Here is a 22,300-nt window from a genome sequence, read left to right on the forward strand (position 1 = left end):
GGAATGCTCTTGCTTTTATTATTATGCGCCGTTCTCGCGTGTATGCGTGTACTTACGTGGTCGTAGCTATATATAGGACTAGGGTAGAGAGCGTTGCGCTTGGTTGTTAGGATAGAACGAGTACGTTGTTATACGTGTGGATATAAGTATAACTAAACAATGTTCACGTTAGCTTTTGAAATTTAAGCGTAGCAATTTATGAAATGTTTCTGGGAAACACTTTTTTAAACGAGGACATTCGACCGGGCTCAGAATGAGTAATCTAATAATTTTGAGACGCGCATCCATTTACGGGCAAAGGACATTTTCGTTCGAACGTCCTTGGCTGGATCGAAGGTTCTTTTTTCCAATACTTGTTGCGCCTCCAAAAAAGTGCCCGAGCAAGAACCAGTACATACGAGCGATTTTGTTTACATGTTGTACAGTGTCGTTGACACGCTTTTATTTATACTGGACTATTTGCAGTAGTCAACTTTATGCATTGCAAATAATTTTTCAATTATACGATGAATATTTTCGGATTAATAAAATAAAGAAAGCACCTTACTGTTGCGTGCTCAGGCAGTTTTAGCAACAGAGTAAAAGTATCGTTCTTTATGTAACGAAAGCAAATAAATAATAAATAATAGTTTGACGGAAATGCTTTATTTACGACGTCATTATAGCACCGAGACGTCGTCACGGCACTCGGCATACTTGTGCCTTCTGAACAGCTGTTTTGTTATGAAAACAAAGACATTGTTATCATAACACCAATCTAGGTAGGCTTCGTCAACATTGCGCGAGTCACTATACCTCCAAACTTCTCAGCATTTTCTAATCCATAGTAGCGTTGAAATAAATAAAATACACTCGGCCGGCTGATGAAAAGTTATCATTATACTCCAAAGCAAAAAGTTCAAGAAAATCAGCTTCCGATAAAAAAATAATCAATCACATCGATCTTTAACACGCAAATATCTCATGACAATGCATCCGGGCGGCTTCAATTAAAATCCAGTTAACATACATTTTGCTGTATATCTCTTAATTACAGCATTAATCCCTCGACTCAGCGGTAGCATCGCGCTAACTCGAATAAACACAGCGGTGCATAGCTACTGCACTTGGCCGGGCGAACAAAGGACTCACCGTATAGTTCTGCGAACGAACTAACAACTCGGCTTATTGTACACGCGGCTGACGACGACGGTTTTAAGTGAAAGTGCATCTCCTTCGCGCTCCAGCGAGAATCGACATAACCTCGCCTGCGCTTTTCGCGCTGTATGTACTGGCTCTATCGCTGCTGCAACGTTGCGAAAGGTGATTACTCGCTCGAGGAGCTTAGAAGAACGAAACACGCGTTTTCCCAAGAACAATGGGGGGGGGGGGGGGAGGCTGTAACAGTCGGTCACTCTCGGCCATTGCGGCAATTTTTCTGAACAATTTTATACTCGTCCGTATCATATACATACAAAGAGAGAAAGAGTGACTATAATACAAACTTCTTTTCAGAGTTCAAAGCCTTTCTAAGGCTAAGCACGCGAGGGGTATGAATATTTATGCCGAGATCGACTTTGATTTAATTTTAAAATTTCTCAGTCCGGCAGCGGAATTAAAATTTTTGATGAGCTAGGTTCTCGAGGAAGTTTCGCAATAGCTCTGTTTTTTCGAATTTTCTAGCGACCACAGCGTGAAATTGATCGAAGCCCCGATTTTCGCGCAGCGTTTCTAATGCCTTGCGAAATGCCGGCGTTGGTCAGCGACCTCTTCGTTGGACACGATTTTCCTCAAAATTAGGAAATCAACGACAAAGTCTCGTTGCGCAATGATCGCGCGGCGAGAGAAGAATTTTCCACGTAAATCAAAAATAGAATCGCATGCAGCCCATAAAGTGTCGCCCCTCCTCTTCTCCTTGACATTATCTCCTCTATCCAGCCATTCCAACGTATATCCAGAGTCAGCCAACCGCAGGCATATAGCAAAAATTCGCGTCTATCTCTATCTCTGTCCGGTATGCCTTCAACCTAAGTCTATACGGCTCTCTCTCTCTCTCACTCTCTCTCTCTCTCTCTCTCTCTCTCTCTCTCTCTCTCTCTCTCTCTCTCTCTCTCTCTCAGTAGCTCAGCGCCGATAAAAGGAAATCGTGCTCTCTCTTCTGTTTCTCGTGCAGGTATATACGTGCTGTTGGCGTCCTTGAAAGAGAAGCGTTACGAGAGTGCTATACCCTTCGATTCTCCTGTCCCAGATATATGTGTACACAGACACTCACACACGCGCTCTCGGTTCGCTGCTGCTGCTGCTCTGCACTTTACTTTAGCTGTTTTTCTTCGCAGAGGCAATTAGAACGACCAGGACGGACAATGCGGGGCTTCTTTCGAGATCAGCTGCTCTGCTCTGTGAGGCATTCGCGCTTTTGTTTCAGTTTATCTTGATGTTGTGGACCAGGAGATCCAATGCGATAGGGTTTGTTTATTGGAAAATTAGAGGGGCGGAGGAGTGTGTAGGTTGCGCGCGGGATTTTTTTTCGGCGGAGAGGTTTAGCAGCTCTTTCATAACTTTATCAATGATGTGCTTCGGTGCTTTGTTTCATCCTCTATTTATTGAACTACTGCGTAAGATTCAATTCTCAGATTGGTGTTCCTGGTCTTGGATTGCGATAAGATTGTTACTATGAATCGAGATCTTAATGAACGGTTTTGTAATAACGAAACTCCTAGCTTCGTTATTTAGCATTTTGAAACTTACTCTTATCTTTGTGCTTTTCGCCTTAACACCGAAATTACTGGTTGTTTCGTACGAAAATCTGCCTCGAGAAATCGTCGCACAGAATAATCATCGTCCGAAGGCGATTCGCCACGGTGAAAAGGCGAGTCGGATCTCGCTGGTGGATTAATGGCGTTTTCGAGTGCTCAAAATTGCTGCTAAAATTGGCGCTGCTGCTGCTGCTAGTTCGCGCCTGCTTGGGACGTTAAAAATAGCGAGCCAAGAGAGCGAGTTCGCTCCGCTACGGCAGGGCAAATAAAATCACGGGCCGAACCGAGCTACCGCGTGGCTAATATAGACTCCGCTCTGCCGCTGCAGCTTGGACTGTAGGCGACAGTGTAGCGAGTCGTCTTTCAACGTGCAGTTGAGGCTAGTAGCTTGTGGATTAGTTTTGATTCAGTTTTGATGCGGTGTGCAGATTTTAATCTGCTCGCGTGCTATAAGCACTATGAGGAAACTGATAAGCTCGATAACTTTCCACTCTGAATTATGGATCATTCACATTGGTAAATTCAATATAATTCGATAATCTATAGTGATTCACGACAAAAACTCACTCTAAATATTACAATATGCATATATAGGGCTTTGACTGTGGTGCGAATTTCGCTGCGCAATATCGTCAGTGCTTGTATAGCATATGCGTAGTGTGGTTATCGTGTCTTTCGTCGATTATCGAAAACAATGACACATCCTATTACGCAGTCATTGTATACTCTGATTAAATCAGCTGACAGCTCAGTAGTTGCTCTCTGTCTTCGCACTGAAAACACTGAGAAACTAGAACAGCGTGATAAAATGTTTCCTTTCATTCGTGCGATAAAAACGTTTGCATTATTACTAAAAAAGCCTATTTAAATAATAACCCAATCCTCTGTATATACTGAATTACTGGAGACAACTTCTTCGAGCATAATATCTGAGCTTACGACAGCGAGTATGACAAGTGCCACGCAGCACATCTCGCAGTAGCTTTCAGAGTTGTCCCTCATTCATTATTTAACTCGCATCCTTGCCATGCAGCAGCAGCAGCCTACATAACGGGCCCTTGCAGGCTTTCGCTCTTTCCCTTCCCTCTCGACTCGTCAGCTGATCGACGCGAAGCGCTGCCCACAAGCGCGTTCGTCGCGCCTCTCCTACGTCACAAAGAAACGGCGGGTTGCTGCACTCGCTCGCTTCTTTGTGCGCCGCGCGCGCGGTTTCCTTATCTTTGTTTCTCCCGCCGAGTCGTTGCTGCTGCCGCTGTTTTTTGTTCTTGTTCGTTTTATGCGCGTTTCGCTGTCTTTCTCCTTCCTTCTCTGCAGCGACGCGCGAGAGGCCTTGGCGAACGAAAGAAAAAGAGACACTGTGTGGGACTGACTCATCGCGGCGTTGTCGATGCGCTCAGCGTGTGTCTCTTGCACTTGACTCGATGCGACTTTACTTTGAGGTCTGAGGGCGAGGGAAGGATTATAGCTTTGGGTTTAAGAGCTTCACAAGAGAAGGATCGGAGTTATAGATTGTTTGGAAAGGAGATCGAGACACATTTCGCATAGACGCTTCTCTCGAACTAAATTGACGGTTGCGTGCTCCAGTTTGGCCACAGTTTGTAGTAGGTATACAGTTGAAGAAGGCTGATGGAAGTATGCCACGATAGAACTGCTCGTATACTTTCCTGTAAATAATTCACCTCTCGAGAGCTGCCTCGATTTCAATACGCCAGGGGAGCCGCACCTGAGGCAGAGGCACCTGAGTCACGTAAACGTTGATGATTCTCGCGCACGCAGCGCTAATTTCACCTTATAAAAAATGACGAAACCATAACATGTTATTATGAAATTCAATACTGCGCCGCGTGCGAATATATTATCGTGAATGAAGCTTGACCTCGCGGCTGTCAAGAAAATTGCGCTGGACATTGCGCCTTTCAAACCGGCCCTTTTTTCTCTCTCCTCCTTTCCACTCTCTCTCTCTCTCTCTCTCTCTCTCTCTCTCTCTCTCTCTCTCTCTCTCTCTCTCTTTTCATTCATTTGCCATCGTCCGAAGAGGTTCACAGCGAGATGTGCCTCTTTTCGGTGCGTGCTTTTGCGTTGGCGTCTTCGCGAGAGGGAGAGCGACTTACATTTATAATGGCCCGTGGAACCTGCGACATTCGATGCATAAATAAATTTGCAACACACACTATAAAATTGGGTAACGCGAAAAATTCTTATCCGCTTCTGATACAGCCAGAATTGGTTAGCTAGTCGTTGGCACGGCGAACGGGAAGCACGCCCTAAACTTGATCCCAACCTCGAATAAATCCCGAATTTTCCTCAGTCATCACCGTCGTCGTAGAGCGCGACCTTCGTGACGCAACGATCGATGCTCTGCATAATGTACCAGGGCGAAAAGCGCGTATGTGTAATTGCGATCGGTCGAGGCTTTTGGCCGAAAAAGGCTCGTCGCGAGACGATCAGTGACTTTCGCGCTCTCGTGGCCCCGCGGGCAGTAGGTCGCGAGGACCTTGGCAGAGTTCGCTCCTGCATGTCGCGGTCCCCTTTTTCGACGATTTTTTCGTAATCGAGTTACGGTGCCCTCGCGGATGCACGTGTAACAGCTGGAGGACTTGTTTGTTCGCTCTTCATCCCGGAGTTATTTCTCGGTGGATTTTTCTGAGAAATAAAAATTATTGTACGCCGAAGACGGCATAGGGTATCTTGTTTTATTAAAAATGCGCGTATATCTTTTTAAACTGAAGAAAACTAAAACTGCCTCTCGGGTGAAAAGTTTGTGGCGATACAATGGCTATCTAATCTTCGCGTTGGCCAACGACATTAGCAAAACAACATTTAACCTCCGCGATAGCTTTAGCGCTTCTAACCTTGAAGTATCCGGCTTATCGGCTAGCGCACGTTGTGCTACGTACAACAGCAGTATACACTACATCGTTCTGAAGTAACATTGTAATTCTGTTTTCAGAAAAAAATAGATAATATTGTGTACAAACAAAGAGCAGATAGAATGAAAAGATGCGACGTCACTCTCGCGCGATCGTCAATCTTCATTTGTTGTGCTGAAGCTATTTTCCAATATCGAGTTTGCCTTGTTACACCACCCACGATCCGTCGTCCGATCGCGGCCAACGCCTAGGGCAATGTCAGTTCAGAAACTCCGAACAGCTGATATCTGCGCAGTGCAGTTACAGCGATCGAGGTGTGTTTACGATGGCGCAAACACTGTATCTCGGAAGTCAATTTCGATTCGCATAGCCCAAGGAAATCATGTGACGATATGATAGGTGAAAACGTTGCTCACTGATTTTAAGCGTCGCCGTCATTATCATCGAGTGTATTTTCATTTTCACCAAATACCCATCCACCTCGATAAAAATCAGCTACATATGTGGTTCTCCTGGTAAAGCAATATTAAAATTCTGGCTTCCGCTTAATAACCCAAAAAAAAGAACGTCAAAGACTTCCCCATTCCCGAGCTCCCCTTGCTCCTTGAATTTCTTATCCGTTGTCGCAGAGCGCCACCTTCTCCTGCCTCTCATCTACAACCATTAATTTCCTCTTGCGCCTGAGAGCTTTTTCCACGCAATAGCCGAGTAGCAGCAGCAGCAGCAGCAGCAGAGGCCAACGACGAGCAGCAGCAGCGTGTTGGATCGATTCCGCGTCTGGCAACAGAGAGGCGAGAAGGAGGGTTGCACACGCCTCCACGAGTCCATACACTCTCCGTGCAACGTTCCCTTCTCTCATCTCTCTTTCTCTCTCTCTCTCTCTCTCTCACGCTCTCCAGCGCGCTCGGAAAATCACGAGGGTGGCACGGACGCGAACTTGTTTCCAACCTCGGCCTGAATCGATATCCCCGCTCACGCGAAAGCGGACTGGCTCTCTCTTCCACTCGGTCTTCAGCTTCTTGTAGGTAGGTGGTGTCGTGTGTGTTAGAGTTAGAGGCGGCTTTTTTTTGTCCGGAGATTGCAGTTTATCGGCTGAATTCCCTGGCTTAATGAGACGGGTGTCCTAACAACCCTTTCGCGCTGAAAATTTCAGAAATATTTAGAAAGAAAGTCCAAGTTCATATTGCTCAAAAGATAGCTTGCGCTCATTACGCATACAACAACATTTTATGCGAAACAACTCAATAGGTTATCTATAAAGAATTCGAGTTAGTTGTTTATAGTATACATTCCTTAACATTTGTAAGTCTACGCTTACGTTACACATTTCATATTGAAAAAGAAGCTATAACGTGTATCCCGTATTAAGTATATTTTGTGTACAGAGCTTAGCATCTCTCAGGCGCGAGAGCGTCTCGATTATACGCGGCGCTGTAGAAAAATCGCGCCTGGCCGAACAGCTGATACCACTGGGGGCTCGTTCGCTCGGCGGCAGCACTGTACTACCGCAACATGAAAACGCGCGAGCCTTCTCTCTCTCTCTCTCTCTCTCTCTCTCTCTCTCTCTCTCTGTCGCGTGTGCAGTATACACACTCCTCCTTCCCTTTCGCGTCTCCCCCAAGTCTCTCTTTCGCTACTCTCCACCCTCTGACCGTACGAAGGGTTGCCAACCGGGGGTCGAGTGCGCGCGCTCGTTTCATCCTGGCTTTTTTCATACTGCCTGCTATACTGCGCTGCTGTTGTGTCGGCGTTGTTGCTGCTTGCGGGAATGTTGGCGTTGTATCTCTTTCGAGATGATACTTAGAGTTATCAGGTTTCACTCGTTTTTTACTCAGGAACGTTAAAAGAAACTAGCAATTTCGAACTTGCTTCATGAGTTCTTGCTATATTTGAGAATATGTAGGATGTTTTTATGTTGAAAGTATATTATATTGTATCATTTAGAAAAATTGAGTGCTTATCTGAAGAAAACTTGACAAATCAATTGGAAAATAATGTCATATCGTGGTGCGCATATTCTCATCAAAGAGTTTTAAAAAGTTGCACATCAAATAATGGAAAATAAACTCAAAATACCAGTCACTCCGATATACGATACTTGAAACAGGTGCATTAACCTTAGCCCGCGCAAGCTTCACCTCACTCGAATACGAAAACGCTCGGAAGTCATAAATGACGCAAGGGAACCCGACATTTCGTGCCGTGAGACATAGTCTTTTTTCTTCTCATAAAAGCCTTCGAAATATCAAACTCGCGTGCGTCGTTTCTACTTTCTGCTCGTCTTCTTATCCCCCTTTTATTATCATCATTGTGTGGAAACGCGAGAATAAAAAAATACTAGTGCCAGATGTACAATATACGCGCGTGTGTGATATATACATACTTCCGTGCGCGCATTCAATGTCATCCACATTGCTGACGTCGACGGATAGACTTTTATTTTGCACTCGGCGCAGGTTAGGTATTATGTCGAGAGATGCCGACGACCTCAGCGAGTCAATGCACTTTCGATCATTTTGCAGTTTGATTATTTTTATTCTCCTGTCCCGTCGGTTGCGAGGAGACAACATCGGGTTATCGATCGCGGGCTTTCAAATATTGCATATTCTAGGAATCGAATTATTGATATATTTTCGTTTAAAGTTTCTGATATCGATCAAAAAAGCGTTATTGTTATGTTATAAGTGGTTACTATGTTTGCGTACACGAACCCAATGAACAAAAGTATAGGTATTCATTAAGTTATAACTTTGAGATCACGCTCAAGATTCGAGATTCTCTCGAATAGGACTTTTATACATAAATATAAATAACATTTATTCGTTATGAGGATAATTACAGTTGAATAGTCTTTTTGGCACTGACAATTATGAAAATTCCAACCTTTCAGAACTCTTAAGACTTTTGTTTAGTAACAAACTGCCCGCGTGTGTTCGCACAATGTTAAATTTTGCCAACATGCTACCTCTGGCAAGCGAGTTGATCGTTTGCTTCTAACAATAAGACTAAAGCTTTTTTGGTTCTCTGAAACGCTAGATACCCCTAAAATATATAAGGTTTTAATCATCCAAAAGTCGACAATACACAATTATCCGAAATGAATGAATCTAAAATCAATATTTACTTTCAGAGCCCATTTTTCTTTGGAACTTAACTCCGTCCTAAATCAGCTCTAATTATCGGATCCTCCACGCCAGATAGATAAATTTACCCCTAATTGACACCGTAAACGTTTAATTTTGACTGATTAACGGGCTGAGCCAATAACTTTCGGAAAGATGATCCTCGGGGCTGCGCCGGCCGAAAGTTGAGGAAGCGCGTCTGTATACAGTTCGTGACTCACTGCAGCTCTAGTCGCCAATTCTCGCGACTCTAGACCTCCAAGATCACGCGTCAGTGAATCTTTACATAATACCTCCCGCCTTCGCCTAGAACATTCAAGTCTGCATGAGATTTCCGTTGATTCCCACTGATGAGCTTGACTTTCGTAACTGCTAAAGGGTTCGTCTTCCGGTTTCGATGACCATGGCACGAGACGGTTCCGCGATATCCTGTTTACCTAACGTCTATTCGATTAATCATCACACTGGAATAGCGTTGCCGTTATTTTCATCGAAACTGTATAGGCGGATGTCTGGATTTATTTATACAAAGCCAGATACATCATTTTCATGTTCATTTCCACAATTAATTGCCCTGACCGGAATCGTATCCGATTGTGCTCTCGATGCGTTTAAAATTAGCCGCGGTGATAAAGAGCGCGAAATAACGCCGTCTCATGCCTAAGCAATTTTATTAAACGGAATGACGTGTCCTGCAGCACTCACATCCTCTCTCGCGACGCGAAAATAAGCTCGCGGTCTAATAAAAGTAAGAGCTTTATTTTTAATTGGTCGAAATTTAGACATGAACTCTCAGAAGCGACGACCCCGACTGACGCCCTTTGTTCGACGAGAAGATGCCGCATTGGGAAACCCGACGCGGCAAAAGAAAGCAAACGAATGTTAGAAGGTCGCGCGCGCGTACACTGGTAGTTTTCGAACCAAGTGTTTGATCCAAATCGGTTGGACTTAAAAAGGCGTGGTAGAAAGTCAAAGGAAATATCGAAACGTTATTTAACGGTATGAAACTTTACGAAAAAAAACAACTACTCTGGAATGCAAAATGAATACCGCGACGCCAGCGTCAAACCGGTTCTAATTGCACGCTGAAAAAATCGTCTGCAAAAATATAACTACCATCAATTCTCCATTTAATTGAACGAAGCTGAAATATCGTCACGGTTTCCCGAGAGCTCTCTTGTACGTATCTCGTTTTGTCGCACATCGAATTCCCATTTATATCAAGGCATACATTATGTGCTTGTTCCTCATTAATATTTTTCACTGCAAATACGCACGAGACACCGATGTGCATCAGCCACAGTCAATATTTTCTTTACAGAATACCTCGGGGCGTGATTTATTTATTTTTTCTCTCTTCATCTTCCCATAGAAATCGACGTCTTACAACTTCCCGACGACAAAGCAAGTTGAAAACATACAATCGATTCAGCGAAACAACAATACCAGCGCGTCATCGTCGAACGGAAATTTTTATGATTGAATAGCAAACACATGCGGACCTCTTCAGCTTCTCCCCGAATCAACCGGAATTCCGTCCACCTCTAACAAACAATCTCCAGAACAACAACCCGATTTAACAAACAGACGCTTCCTCCGAGAGCGAAAAAAAGAAGCCGAGCCGCTCTATTTCTCGCGACTCATTTATTCCCACCACCAGTCTCTCTTTCTTCTTCGTATTCCCTCTTCTCGCGAAAGAGAGACTTGGCGCCTCGGCGTCGCTTAAATATAAATCGGACCGCGGGAGTGGCCGAACTTTCAGTCTTGGCGTCGCGACGCTCGCGAAACGCACGCCTCGAGCATCTCTCCACAATTTTCTCAAGTATTGTGGCAGCGTCTCTCTGCGATAGTGAAAAGCCATTTTTGCTGGCGCGAGTGCACAGTTTTAAATTTCATTTGGAATCGCTCAATTTGTGGTTGGAGTTATTTCGTCCATTCGGCGAGATTTAAGAGGATCGTGAGAGAAGTTTTTGGAAGAGGCCGAGAACGGAAAGAAAGGGATTTGGAGGTACCCCTGGACCTGTGGAGAAACTTTTGGACTGGCTTGTTTGCGTTTCTTCTGAGTAGGTGATTTTTGATGACAAATCAATCGATTTTTTTTTTGAAGCTTTATAACTGTGAGCATTAATTGTTGCGACTTTTAAATTTCGTTGCAAGATCGCCTTGCATTAAATAAACTTTTAATCGTATTGTTCGTTTCAGTGTAAACTCGTTACTTTGAGTAGAATAAACAACGTAGTATTTTTGGAGTATTTGTCCAAAACAATTCGTTTGCATGTATGATCTTTAGAATACTTTGCACAAAGTATAAAATAAAGTGATTCTAAAATTATTTGTTCAACTCATTCAAATTCTCCTTTTTAAGTTGAAGATCAATTAAAAAACAACATTAATTGAAAAACTTTGAAATGTGTGCGATTAAATAAAAAAAAAGGCCTTTACTCTTTAAAACGATGCAAAGTGCTCCAGAAGTTGAAGCTCAAAATAAAAATTCCACCAAATGCAGTAACTTCATCTTTTCCTACACAGGCGAGCAACGAAAATCAAGTGTCCAGAGTTGCAAGGAATACCTTTCTTTATCCAAGAGAATCTGCCACTCGACACTGCCACTCCTCTCTCGGCGACGAAAAGAAAAATAAACTGTTTACCGTCATCTGCGAAGGCGTTCGAGAGAAAAAAAAAACACAATAAATATCGACAAGAGAAAGGGGACACAGCATCAGCGGCGGTGACGAAAAAAACGTCGCTCGTGACGTTAATCTAGTGTCTACGTCATACCGCGAGGCATCCGTCGTCGTTTATACTCTGCAGTATTATTTTAAGCCGTTATCGGTTGCTCTAAAAGGAGCCGAGGCGAAGCCATTATCATCGCGCTTCATTCAAGCAGCAGCATCATTCCAGCTCGAAAATAGAAATTTTTGCAACTCCAAATTAGCGACGATTAATCTCGGGAGAGAAGGAAGAAAGGCGTCGTGTTGAACAACAAAAGGAGAGAAGTTAGGGTTGGAAGGCTTGCGCGCGGATGAGAGCGAGGAGCATTGGCGCGCGACCAGAGTCGACGGGCTGTTACACGATCGGACGATACACGAGCGACGCGTCCGAAAGATTAACGCGCGATTAGCCAGATCGCCCGGAAAACTAAGCGCATTCCGAAAGTGAGATTTATCGCGGCCGATTAAATTCCCCGGCGCGAAGCTCCATCCAGCTCCAAACACGCGGAAAAGGTGTTTCTCTATTTCTCCTCTCGTGACCGAGGCTTCTTCCGATCTATGCAAGGGAAAAAGTTGCGTTAGATTTTTGCGAAATCCTCGATTCCGTCGCGCACCGCTGAGAAGTCGAGTGCAGCCTCCTCGGAAGAACAATTTTACCGAGCCGCTTACCTTCGCCGAACGGCTAATTGGAAAAGCGTCAGGGCGTGGAATATCGCGTGCATCCTCCAAACTGTCGGTCGTTGCACCCGCAAGCGGCGCACAGCGGAGCCTCTGAAAAGCCAAACACCGTCGCCGATCGAGCTTGAAGGAGCGGCATTTTTTGTCGATCGATTTTGCGCGACACGCACGGAGTTTCAGTTGTTCGAGCTGCGGCTCGGCTTTTATGAAAAGAATCAGGCAGTACTTGGCCCGACTCAGCCGCGGCGTGATGACCTGTCCAGTGCGCCCGAGCCGCGCTTCAGCGCCGGTGGTCCAGGTGCCCACGGCGACGCAATACTCGCGCAGCTTTCACGCGCCGGTCTTCAGGACGGTGACCGTTGTCAGCACGGTGACGGTCGTCATCCTGCCGGCACCGCTCAAGATCGTGCAACAGGGGGAAGAGGAGGTGGTTTGAGACAGGTCGGACGTTTCGTGTATACAGGATGGCTCTGAAAGAGTCAGTTGGCTAAATACGAAATCGCGCAGAGAGAAATACGAGACGGACTCGACGAAATTGTCGGGTAACATATCTTCAGAATTGGTTTTTCAATTTGCTATCGACGTTTGATGTTAGACGCGTCTATTCTCTCTCTGCGCGACTTCTTCGAAGAAGCATCAGTCGTGTGACTGGATGGCGAACTCAAGTATAATTACATTTGAAAGTTTGCGAAACTGAGGGAATATTTGTATGCGTATGATTCTAGTGTTAAGTACCTAAAAATACTCAGTATAGCGTATAAGATATGAAACCATATCAAAATTATGTATTAACCTCTAGCTATAGAGTAACTTCGCCATAAGTAAAACAAAGATCTTTGCGATATCGTGTATTTTAACACAGACAACTCATTTAGACGTTGGTTAAGACGACTGCATTTATCATCCGAAAAAATGTTCACTCGCGCGACCGGGACTCCATCTCACAAGTAGCTTCGATAATTTGCGAGTAAAACGCTGTCAAGAACGACGGAACGCTGTATCCTCTCCTCCGTGAAAAAAAGAGAAAAAGAAATCGAAATCGAGTTTCGCAAGTTAGCTTACATATGCGCATCGGTCGATTCATTTTCTTTTTCAATATGATGATAATAAAGTGACTGCGCGCCTTGACCTCAATCTGTTATTGAATATTATTAAAAGGAGGATGTTACAAAAATACAAAAGCGAGAGTAGATGGTTATTTCTTTTATCCTCCGAGAGTACGATTGTATGAATAAATCCGCGCGAGATGTAAACAAGTCGCCGAGTATATGGAGAATTGATTCTACGGGAAAAATGTCATTTTCTGGTTGGAGAAACTGAAAAAAACAAAAAAAAATGCGTTGGAAATGCTTGATTTGGTCAAAAGTAACGCACAATTGAAAATGCGGAAAAATCATGAAAAAAGATACAAATGTCTTGACTTTGAAAAATCCTGCAATTTTCATGATTTTTCCGCATTTTCAGTTGTGCGTTACTTTTGACAAAATCAAGCATTTCCAACATTTTTTAATTGAAGCTCTTTTCCCGTTCTCTCACTCTACCGTAATACATTTTCTGTTTGTGCCCTTATGCATTAGGTACATGCCGTTGAACAATGGCTATTTTTCGACGAATTTAAAGGGCCTATAAAACAGTGTCACAAGGCACTTTTTCGATGTTGGAACGTGATTTTGCATGGTTCTAAACATGTACAATAAGAAAAAAAAGTTGCGGGAGTGTGTCCCAACATTTGTTTTTCTCGGTTTCTCCAACCAGAAAATGGCATTTTTCTCGTAGAATTCCCCATATATTGAATTATCATAAATCGCGAAATCAACTCGGCGTAATTCTAAGCTGCGAACTGGAAAAAAGAACCGCGCGCGGACTATCGGGCATCCTTAGAAAAGTTCCTCAATGTATAAAATTATCCGGAGCCCGTGAGCAACAATTACAAACCCTAATCGCAAGCCATTACTGTATTTCATTATCGTTAAGCGTAAGCAATTTCCGAAGCGAAAAAAGCGCTTCCATCGGCCGACGAGTCATCCGACTTACCCGTAATTATAAGCTACACGAACGATTATAGAACGTAATTTTATATAAGTCCATACGCGAAAATCACAACTATATATATCTTTTGTATACACTGCAGACACACACATAACGTATGTAACGCGCGCTATGACGGAACTGCGCACATGTCGAAAGACTGCAATAAATTGATGAATCGCCCTCTCTCTCTCTCTCTCTCCGCTTGTTTTTATTTCTCTCCTTATGCCTCTCGCGAGAGAAAAAATCCTCTCCTTCCTCCGAGGCTTATCGGAACTCCCGTTCACCTTGCGGTGCCTCGAACGCTTCATTCCCGCCTTCCGCATCGTCGGATGTTTGCGAAGGCGGCCAGTCTTGATTTTGAGTGGCGAGCTTTTCTGATCATGATCGAAACTTGATCAAATTTCTTAAATCCTGTGATCTAGCCATTTACTGAGCTTCTAGGGTCAACCGTCCTTCGAAATCCCAGCGAGATTCAAATCTCAATATCCAACGATCGGTAAGTCGAATGTTCTCGGTCACTTATCTACTGGTATCCCTTTTCGCCCTCGACTTTCGTCTCAGCACTTGGCAAATGGCATCGTCTTGCTGTTCTCTGCAGGCCAATGATCCTCGCTGGCTGTTCTCGTCCCAAAATAATCTCTGCAAGCTCTGTGTTTTGTCAGCTGTTCTATCGTTTGCGAAAGCTCCCATATACTGCACGCGTAACTCCGTTTATTTCTTTTCATCAACGATGAATCATATTTCGAATTGGGTCGATTGAAATTTGGTCAAAAAAGCGCCCCGAATTAGTTTAAAACTGATTTATTTTCATAAGTCGTATTTTTCGATTTTGTCAAGTCGGCATAATTCGAGCGGTCGCTATAATGGGAGACACTTACGGCCGGTTTATGAAGTAACGAAAGCAGTGCATCTAGTTAGCAAAGATATAGAGTTTCTATATAAAATGCCAGTCTAGTTATGTCGGTTGTGTATTTATATTTTACGCCGCAGTAAAAAGGCAAACTACCTGATACTTTGTAGCTTGTCGGAAAATCAGCAGCTTGTAAAAAACTTTATGTAACGTGGTGAGTACAATTTTCTCCGAATAAAAACAGGATTTTTCGAAACTTGACACTTGCGCAACGCGTTACACAAATGTCGCGCTGAAAATCGGCATGTATCACTCTTTTGAGTCGCGATCCAAACATTGTAGTAAACATATTATGTTTCATCACGAGCCCGCAGCAACAATCGATCGAAGCTACCGTTATAAAATCTAGTGAGAGGCAAGCAAAACGACAAAAAAAAGTAACGGCATGAAGGCTATAAAATCAGCAAAAGTGCGATTCGATGTCAGCTGAATTCCGGCGATCCGCAGTGTGAAATCGCGCTAGGGAAAAAAAGCTCGAGACAACGCTTGGGAACGCGTCACTGATCTTGACCTCTCGAGTCACGTGCCGCCGTGCGGCGTCGACCGCGAAGAAAGTCAAGAATAAGAGAGCCGCTCGTTTCAATATATAATCGCTTTTCTATTAACGCCGGACATCTGAAGAGCCGATAGCGCCCCACGTGCGTGCGAATGAAGATGGCGCGCTATTGCCGCACGGATTTATAGTAGCCTAATCGTGGATGTCTATTCAGAACAGTTTATTTGTTGGCTTTCGAACACACACAGTGCAGACTCGAACGGTTTCAACAAATTAAAAATAAAAAGCTCCGGTTATTTTTGTGAAATATCTGAAGCGATCGTCAGAGAAATTCTTTAGTTTCCGGCGCTATTTTTACTACCTGTATCGTTTGCTATAGCTGATGATCTACGAATTAATATATTTTTTAATTAATTTTTTTTCCAACGATAAAATATATTACTAAAACCAATTCAACCCCATTTGATAAATAGTAATCACCATCACTATCACCTAAAACGGGAGGACGGTGTAACAAAAGAATCCCACCCGCGCCCATAATAACAATGCGAAACGAGCGTCAGCAACAAAACAAGAGAGAAAAAGAGTCCTTTGCACGCAGGCCGCCGCCTCGGTTACGTAATCAGCTCTGTACTTCGTATGCCTTTGTGCTTCGACATTGGCGCTAATCATCGAATTACCTGGGAACGACGTAATCGTCGCCGCTTCGTTCCTTCCCGGCAGTCGTCCGAATCGGACGAGGCGTCGGTGTGTTCTATACTCAGTCAGTCGAGCTGCCTCACTCGCGCGAGTCTCGTTGCTTTCGGTCTCTGTCGCCGTTCGGCTGAATGAATTTGTAAGGTGTCGCTGATAAGTGTGTAAGTACGTGCGGGTGAGGTTGAGGAGAAATGGCTGGGGTCAAATCATCATTGCAGACATTAAGGTGGCATTTAGGTCGCATAATAGGTATAAGTCCGGAAAGATTGTTTTTCTTTCCTAAATCACGGAGCGATAATGTTCTTCAGTTATTAACAATTGTTTCAAGCTTAAGAAGTACGTTCGCCATTGTAATTTTCTATAGAAATTCTTTGACTTTTCAGTTCGCGTAAGCCGACAGTAAGAAGTGGTTTTCAAATATTAACCGAAACGACTACTATATCTGAAATCTTATTCGTCAGAAAATATACCAATATGTGTGTAGCAGGAAATAACGGTTGTTCTGTGCCATTGCCATTTTCACTAATTATAATTTTGTTGCTAAAAATCGATTTCGTAATTTCTTCTTAAATTCCCCGAGTAATCGATGTCGTCGTAAGTAGTTTAAAAACTACATCATGGAAAATTATAGGGTTCCAGAGGAAGAGAAATATTTTTCTACATCCACCTATCCAAAACATTAGAAGTAGAGCAAGAAAATTAAGTAGCTGTCTTAGCCTAAAAATGTCAAGAAAAAAAATAGGTTTTTGAAGGTCCAGTTGATGCTTGTATTCAAGGGTATTTTCATATTTGAATATCAGAGTCGAAGACAATGGTCGCATATGGTCAGATTAATTAGCGAAAACATGAAATTAAAAGTACTATAATAATCAAAAAGCAAAACTGTCGTACCTTCTTACGAAGTATGAGATGATTATCAATTCTTTATCTACGCAACAAATATTTTTTCTATTGTGTCGGAACAGGGGTTGAATAATTTATCGACATATTGCAACAACGTCGCATAATACTGAGAACCCATCATGACCGAAAGATTGAAGGAAAGAAGTTGAGTATATAACAGTGAGAAGAAGCTCGGGAGGTAATGGGGTCAAGAAGCCGAGAGCCGCGTGGCCCGCTTAAGCATCATCGCAAGCTTTTCGGCGCGTCGAGCTTGCTGCAACAGGCTTTCGCGGCCCGACGCGAAAATAGTCAAGACAGAGACAGACAGATAAAGTCGTGCTGAGTCAACGCAGACTGCGCAGCTCTTTCAGTCCTCGGCTGGAAGCTCACGCTGCCACTCGCAAAAGCTCTCGCGTGTGCTCTCTCCGCGCAGGCTTCGCTTTCTTTTGTTTTTGTTTTGTTTTAATTTCTGCGCTTAGTAAAAGTTCGCTCTGGGGAGATTTTCGATAGTGACGTGTTTCGTGCAGGTATGGGAATCCGAATTTTTGCTTGGAGTGTGGCTAATTCAGTTTTGTGAAATTCAGGTCGATCATTCCATAATGTTTCGATCGAAATTTGGATTTTATAAGCATCAAACGAAATTTTAAAGTGAATTCCAAATGACACATAATTCCAATTCAATAAAGTGAATATTGGACATTATACGGCACGCTAGCATTAATTGTAGTCCTATTGCAGCAAATTGGACTACTGCTGCAGTCGAGTAAATCGTTTTTACAGTCCGTGTTTCATACGTTTTAATAGCACAAATATTCTATTTTCTTCATCGTTGATTGCAATAAAATCTTTACTGACAATGTCCGAATGAATTTTCACTCATTCAACGATGCAATACAATATCGCATTCGAGCAATTTTCTTGTTTCACTTCCATATCGATAAAAGAAAATTGAAACTGATTTCTTTTTTTCAAGTACTTTTTCAGTACACCACAAACTGAAAACCCTTTCACTCCAAACAAAAGTCTATTCTCGATGCCGCTATTAAAAACGCAACAGCCATCGACAACTCGACCCGCCCATTAGTCTTACCATCGAGTCCTTTCTAGCGCACAAGCCAACCTCGACAATAAAAATACTTGTACACTTACAGGCCGCGTTTGGCCGCTGTCGAAACCGAAATCACAACAAGCGTGCTGTCGTTCGTAATCTAACCTCGAAAAAGAAAACGCGCGCAGTCATGCCGACGAAGCCCAGTTGTCGTCGGCGCTTATGCCGATTTCATTAGGGCGAGGCGTTCGGAGCTTCAAATGAACGTCGCCGCGAGACTTTGAAAGATCAGGTACCTATACGGTTTTCTCTTCGTTAATAGTCCACGTTTCGTGAAGCTGATGAATTTCATGGTTGGCAGTGTAGAGACTGGCGTTGTTTTTGTTTTGCAAAGTCTTGCATCGGGTCCAACAACATTATTACGAAAAATAAAACCAGCTCCACGAAACTTCACTCTCCAATATAATTGCAATGTTTAACTTACACCACCGAATAAGTTCAGTCTACTTCAGCCACCTCAGTCCCTCGCTGAGAGTCAGCCCGAAAATGAGCGCGCGACTAGAGAGCAGCATGACGACGAAGAACTGCGAGGCGACCTGGTGGACTTCCGACGAAAAGCTCCTTACGAACGAGCGCAAGCTCAAGGACCTGCTGGATATCTCCTCGTCCAACGACGAGGAGTCGATCCTGTGCAGCTTCGGCGCATCGGGCGGCGCGACGATATCCCGAATGCTCGCGCGAAAGAGCATCGTTTGGGCAAAAGACTCGCTAGAACGACTGCCTATTAGACTTACCCTGGAGAACGTCGGCGTTTTCACGCTGTTTTTGGCCCTGTTAATGCCCAGGGCTATTACTTATTGGCTGCTGTATCCGCTTTTCAGACTCGTCTTCGGGACGCTGTATCCTGCTTATGCCTCGTACAAGGCGGTGCGCACGAAGAACGTCAAAGAATACGTGAGTTTTTTTTATATTACATCTACTTTTTGAATGAAGCATAATCCATACAGGTATCAATATAAAAGCAGTGCTTTGAATTTAGGTTAGGTCATTGCAACAGCTGACTTTTTCATTAATTGAATTCGATGTTTTCGTGTTCACAAAAAAATTGAATTAAATTAAATATGAGTTTTGCAAAAGAAAAGAAAAAGAGCGTAATGCATAACATTTATCAATCTCCTATGTGACATTACTAGACAAACGTTTTTTAACAGGTAAAATGGATGATGTATTGGATTGTGTTCGCGCTCTTCACGTGCGCCGAGACCTTCACTGACGTCTTTTTCAGTTTCTGGTAAGTTTTATTTACACGAGCTCCTCCCAAGTAGAAACTCGTTTCTGTTGTAATATAATCAATCTATTTCAGTTGGCATAGTCTCGAGCATTTCTTTCGCGCGAATCCCGCCTCTTTGAGCTTGACAATAGGGCTACACCGGCCTGCCGCATATATAAAAGCCTCGGTAATCCAGACGCGCATTCACCGGCATTAAACGCTGCGGAGCTCAAACGTCTAATTTCAGACTAGGCACATAAATACCGGCCCGCGTCTGCAGAAGCAGCTTCCTTCCTCGTCCCGATACTCGGAGTTAATAACCTTTCGATCAGACGTTATCGTTTATAACCAGTTCCTCGCATTATATTTAAATTTGGCACATATTACTTTAACGTCCCGGGCCGTTCCACATAATCCAGAAATTCAGCGGCTGCATTTATCTTTCCCTTTATATATACCCTTTAAATTCGGCCTCGTCGAAATTCTCCTCTCCACGAACTGCTGCTGGCTCTCTCTTTACTTATCTCGGATTACAGAAGGAGCGCACCGATGAGTATAAGCCCCGCCGCTGGCTTCCTGAATTTTTGACCGGTCGTTCACTTTTCCAAATTTCCGACCTTTTAAGTGCTCCAGAAATAAATCTCCCGCGTTATATGCCTCGGTTCGTACGGGGTCTTCATTTCCAGAGGATGTTGAGATTTATTTTCATCATCTACTCTTTGATCGATAAGAATTGAAAAGAATTATGCTACGGTTGGCTTTACTTTATCAATAATTGAAAAAAATTGAAAACTTTCCGCCATACTTTATGTTTGACTAAGAATAGTTTGCGACACTCGATGTATTCATAATTCTGTATATAAAATATAAATTGGAGATAATGCATCTTATAAATAGGATAATCGATTATGTCGGTAACAGAGTCTGAAAATTTCTTCGCAGGTTCCCGTTCTACTACGAGATCAAGATAATCCTGGTGCTGTGGCTGCTGAGCCCGGCGACAAAGGGCTCGAGCATCCTGTACCGTCGGTTCGTACATCCAGCGCTGTGCAGACGCGAAGCTGAGATCGACGATGCCCTGGCCAGAGCCACCGAGCAGGGCTACACTGCAGTCCTGCAGCTCGGCAGCAAGGGCGTGAACTACGCCACCACCGTCCTCATGCAGACTGCCATCAAGGTAACAGTCGATTGAGACTGCTTTCTCGTCACCTTTTTTTCATGCAACCCCTTTTTTATTATTTGAGATTCTTTTTTATCATTTTTCTCGGGTCACTGTTTTGTTTTTGTGGATTTTTTAACGTCTTTTTGTCAGTAAAGTGTTTTGTTTTGTGGCGAAGATACTTGAATTACCTCCTGTAATTCGATTTACGAATCATCAAATTAGTATTCGTCACAAGACGTTTTATTTTAATTCCTTACTTTCTGAACAAACAACTCAAGTGCACATGCCTGCCAGTGTTTTTACTATAGAATCTGATGGAAAAGAAATATTCGAAGAATGTCTAAAAGCCCGCCAATGTACACAAACTAAAAATAATGCCGTAGAGACAAGTCAGCCTAAGCGCATTAGCCTCGACCCCCGAAATCAAACAAATTAATCGCACCTCGTTGCTTGGTTCACTAATCACATTGCGTTCTCCATTTTTTTTGTTTTTGTTTGTCACTCAAAACTTCCATCTTCGCCATCGCCTGCCACGTGTTGCATTCTCTGCCGCATCGTCTGTGACTCGCCTTCTAACCATTAAAACCAAAATCGATTACCATCACTCTGCCCAACCGCATAACTACCACGACCCGCGTAAACTCAAAAATACAAAACGAAAACAAAAATCAGAACCTCCCAAATGTCGTACCGATTGGTGCTCTGGCCGCCAGCCAATCAGACCCGGCGATTTCCAGCTTAGCCAACCGCAGAGCTTCGCCCTCGCGCTCGGCGACGGACGGGACGACGATGGCGGAGCCGCAGGAGCAGATGACTCGCCGAAAGCCGCGAAGGCGAACTAGGAGCGACAATGTCGTGGCCGAGAGCGACGGGAGTGAGCTGATCGACGTCTACGAGGACCTCGACATGGACTACATGCCGTCTGAGGAGAACACCGAAGATAGTCTTCATTTCGACCATTTTAAAGAGCCCGAGCCGGCTGTCGTTGCCAATAAGAACAACAAGAAGACTAGGGACGACTCGGTCACGCGCAGGAAGCCAAGGACTCGCGGAAATACTGGACGTAACGTAGATTCGGAATTTAGCGACTGAAACCAGGGATTCACAGTTTCGCACTGTTTTACCGAGCGCGGGCGATAGGGATCAGGGGTAGAAATAGTTTCTCGCGTTGGTATATTGATTATATTGACGTTTTGAAGAATTTTTTTTTTTTGAGGGTGGGGATTGTGTTGCGTTTATTTTACCAATTGTGTAAGAGCACGCGAAGATATTGTAGTAAATTTTGCCGGTAAAACAGGACGAAACATATGAGTGACACATTGTCAATTTTTTATAAATCTAAATTACAAGAGTGCTAAGGACGTTTTACCGTTCACGAACTCTATTTTTTACATTACAACGGGGTGCTTTTTCCCCATACTGCAGACAATCTATTCCTGTTCAAAATATCGGTCTTTTTTATATCGAAAAATGGTGCTATCACCTGTACTAAATAAATCAGAAAAACAAAAATAAATAAAATCGATTTAATCGCACAGTTATACCGCATTAGTTAATTTCTTACGCGAGATTGAAAAATAACTGTCAAATACAAACGTTTAAGCAAACTGATCATACAATGAAATTGAATGTTTATTTTATAATTTTTGTTTTGCTGCAGCAAGCTAAGATTAACTAAAATCAGTTTTC

At 43.5% G+C, this 22,300-nt stretch overlaps 1 protein-coding gene and 1 long non-coding RNA gene across 8 annotated transcripts in view; both read left to right on the top strand.

Annotated features, from left to right (window-relative positions):
* Positions 1–22,300, top strand: part of LOC100120566 — a 31,795-nt gene that overhangs the window by 2,246 nt on the left and 7,249 nt on the right. For 2 of the 6 annotated variants that reach the window (XM_031929722.2, XM_008213593.4), the window contains exons 2-4: positions 19,061–19,133; positions 19,391–19,470; positions 20,392–20,626. In XM_031929722.2, coding sequence (XP_031785582.1) covers positions 19,400–19,470; positions 20,392–20,626 — 306 coding nt within the window. In that variant the 5' untranslated portion in view covers positions 19,061–19,133; positions 19,391–19,399. Of the gene's footprint in view, positions 1–15,369; positions 18,472–18,495; positions 19,134–19,390; positions 19,471–20,391; positions 20,627–22,300 lie in introns of those variants that run through there. The other 4 variants (XM_032598971.1, XM_032598972.1, XM_032598970.1 and 1 more) reach the window with 4 other exon arrangements.
* On the top strand, positions 1,382–11,468 carry LOC116417271. 2 transcript variants are annotated; one of them, XR_004227571.1, is made up of 3 exons: positions 1,382–6,004; positions 10,100–10,790; positions 11,257–11,468. It is a non-coding gene; the product is annotated as an uncharacterized LOC116417271 (long non-coding RNA). The 2 variants fall into 2 exon arrangements; XR_004227570.1 differs by having other exon boundaries at positions 1,382–10,790.

This window comes from Nasonia vitripennis, chromosome 4 (genome assembly GCF_009193385.2).
Source record: "Nasonia vitripennis strain AsymCx chromosome 4, Nvit_psr_1.1, whole genome shotgun sequence".
Classification (NCBI taxonomy): domain Eukaryota; kingdom Metazoa; phylum Arthropoda; class Insecta; order Hymenoptera; family Pteromalidae; genus Nasonia; species Nasonia vitripennis.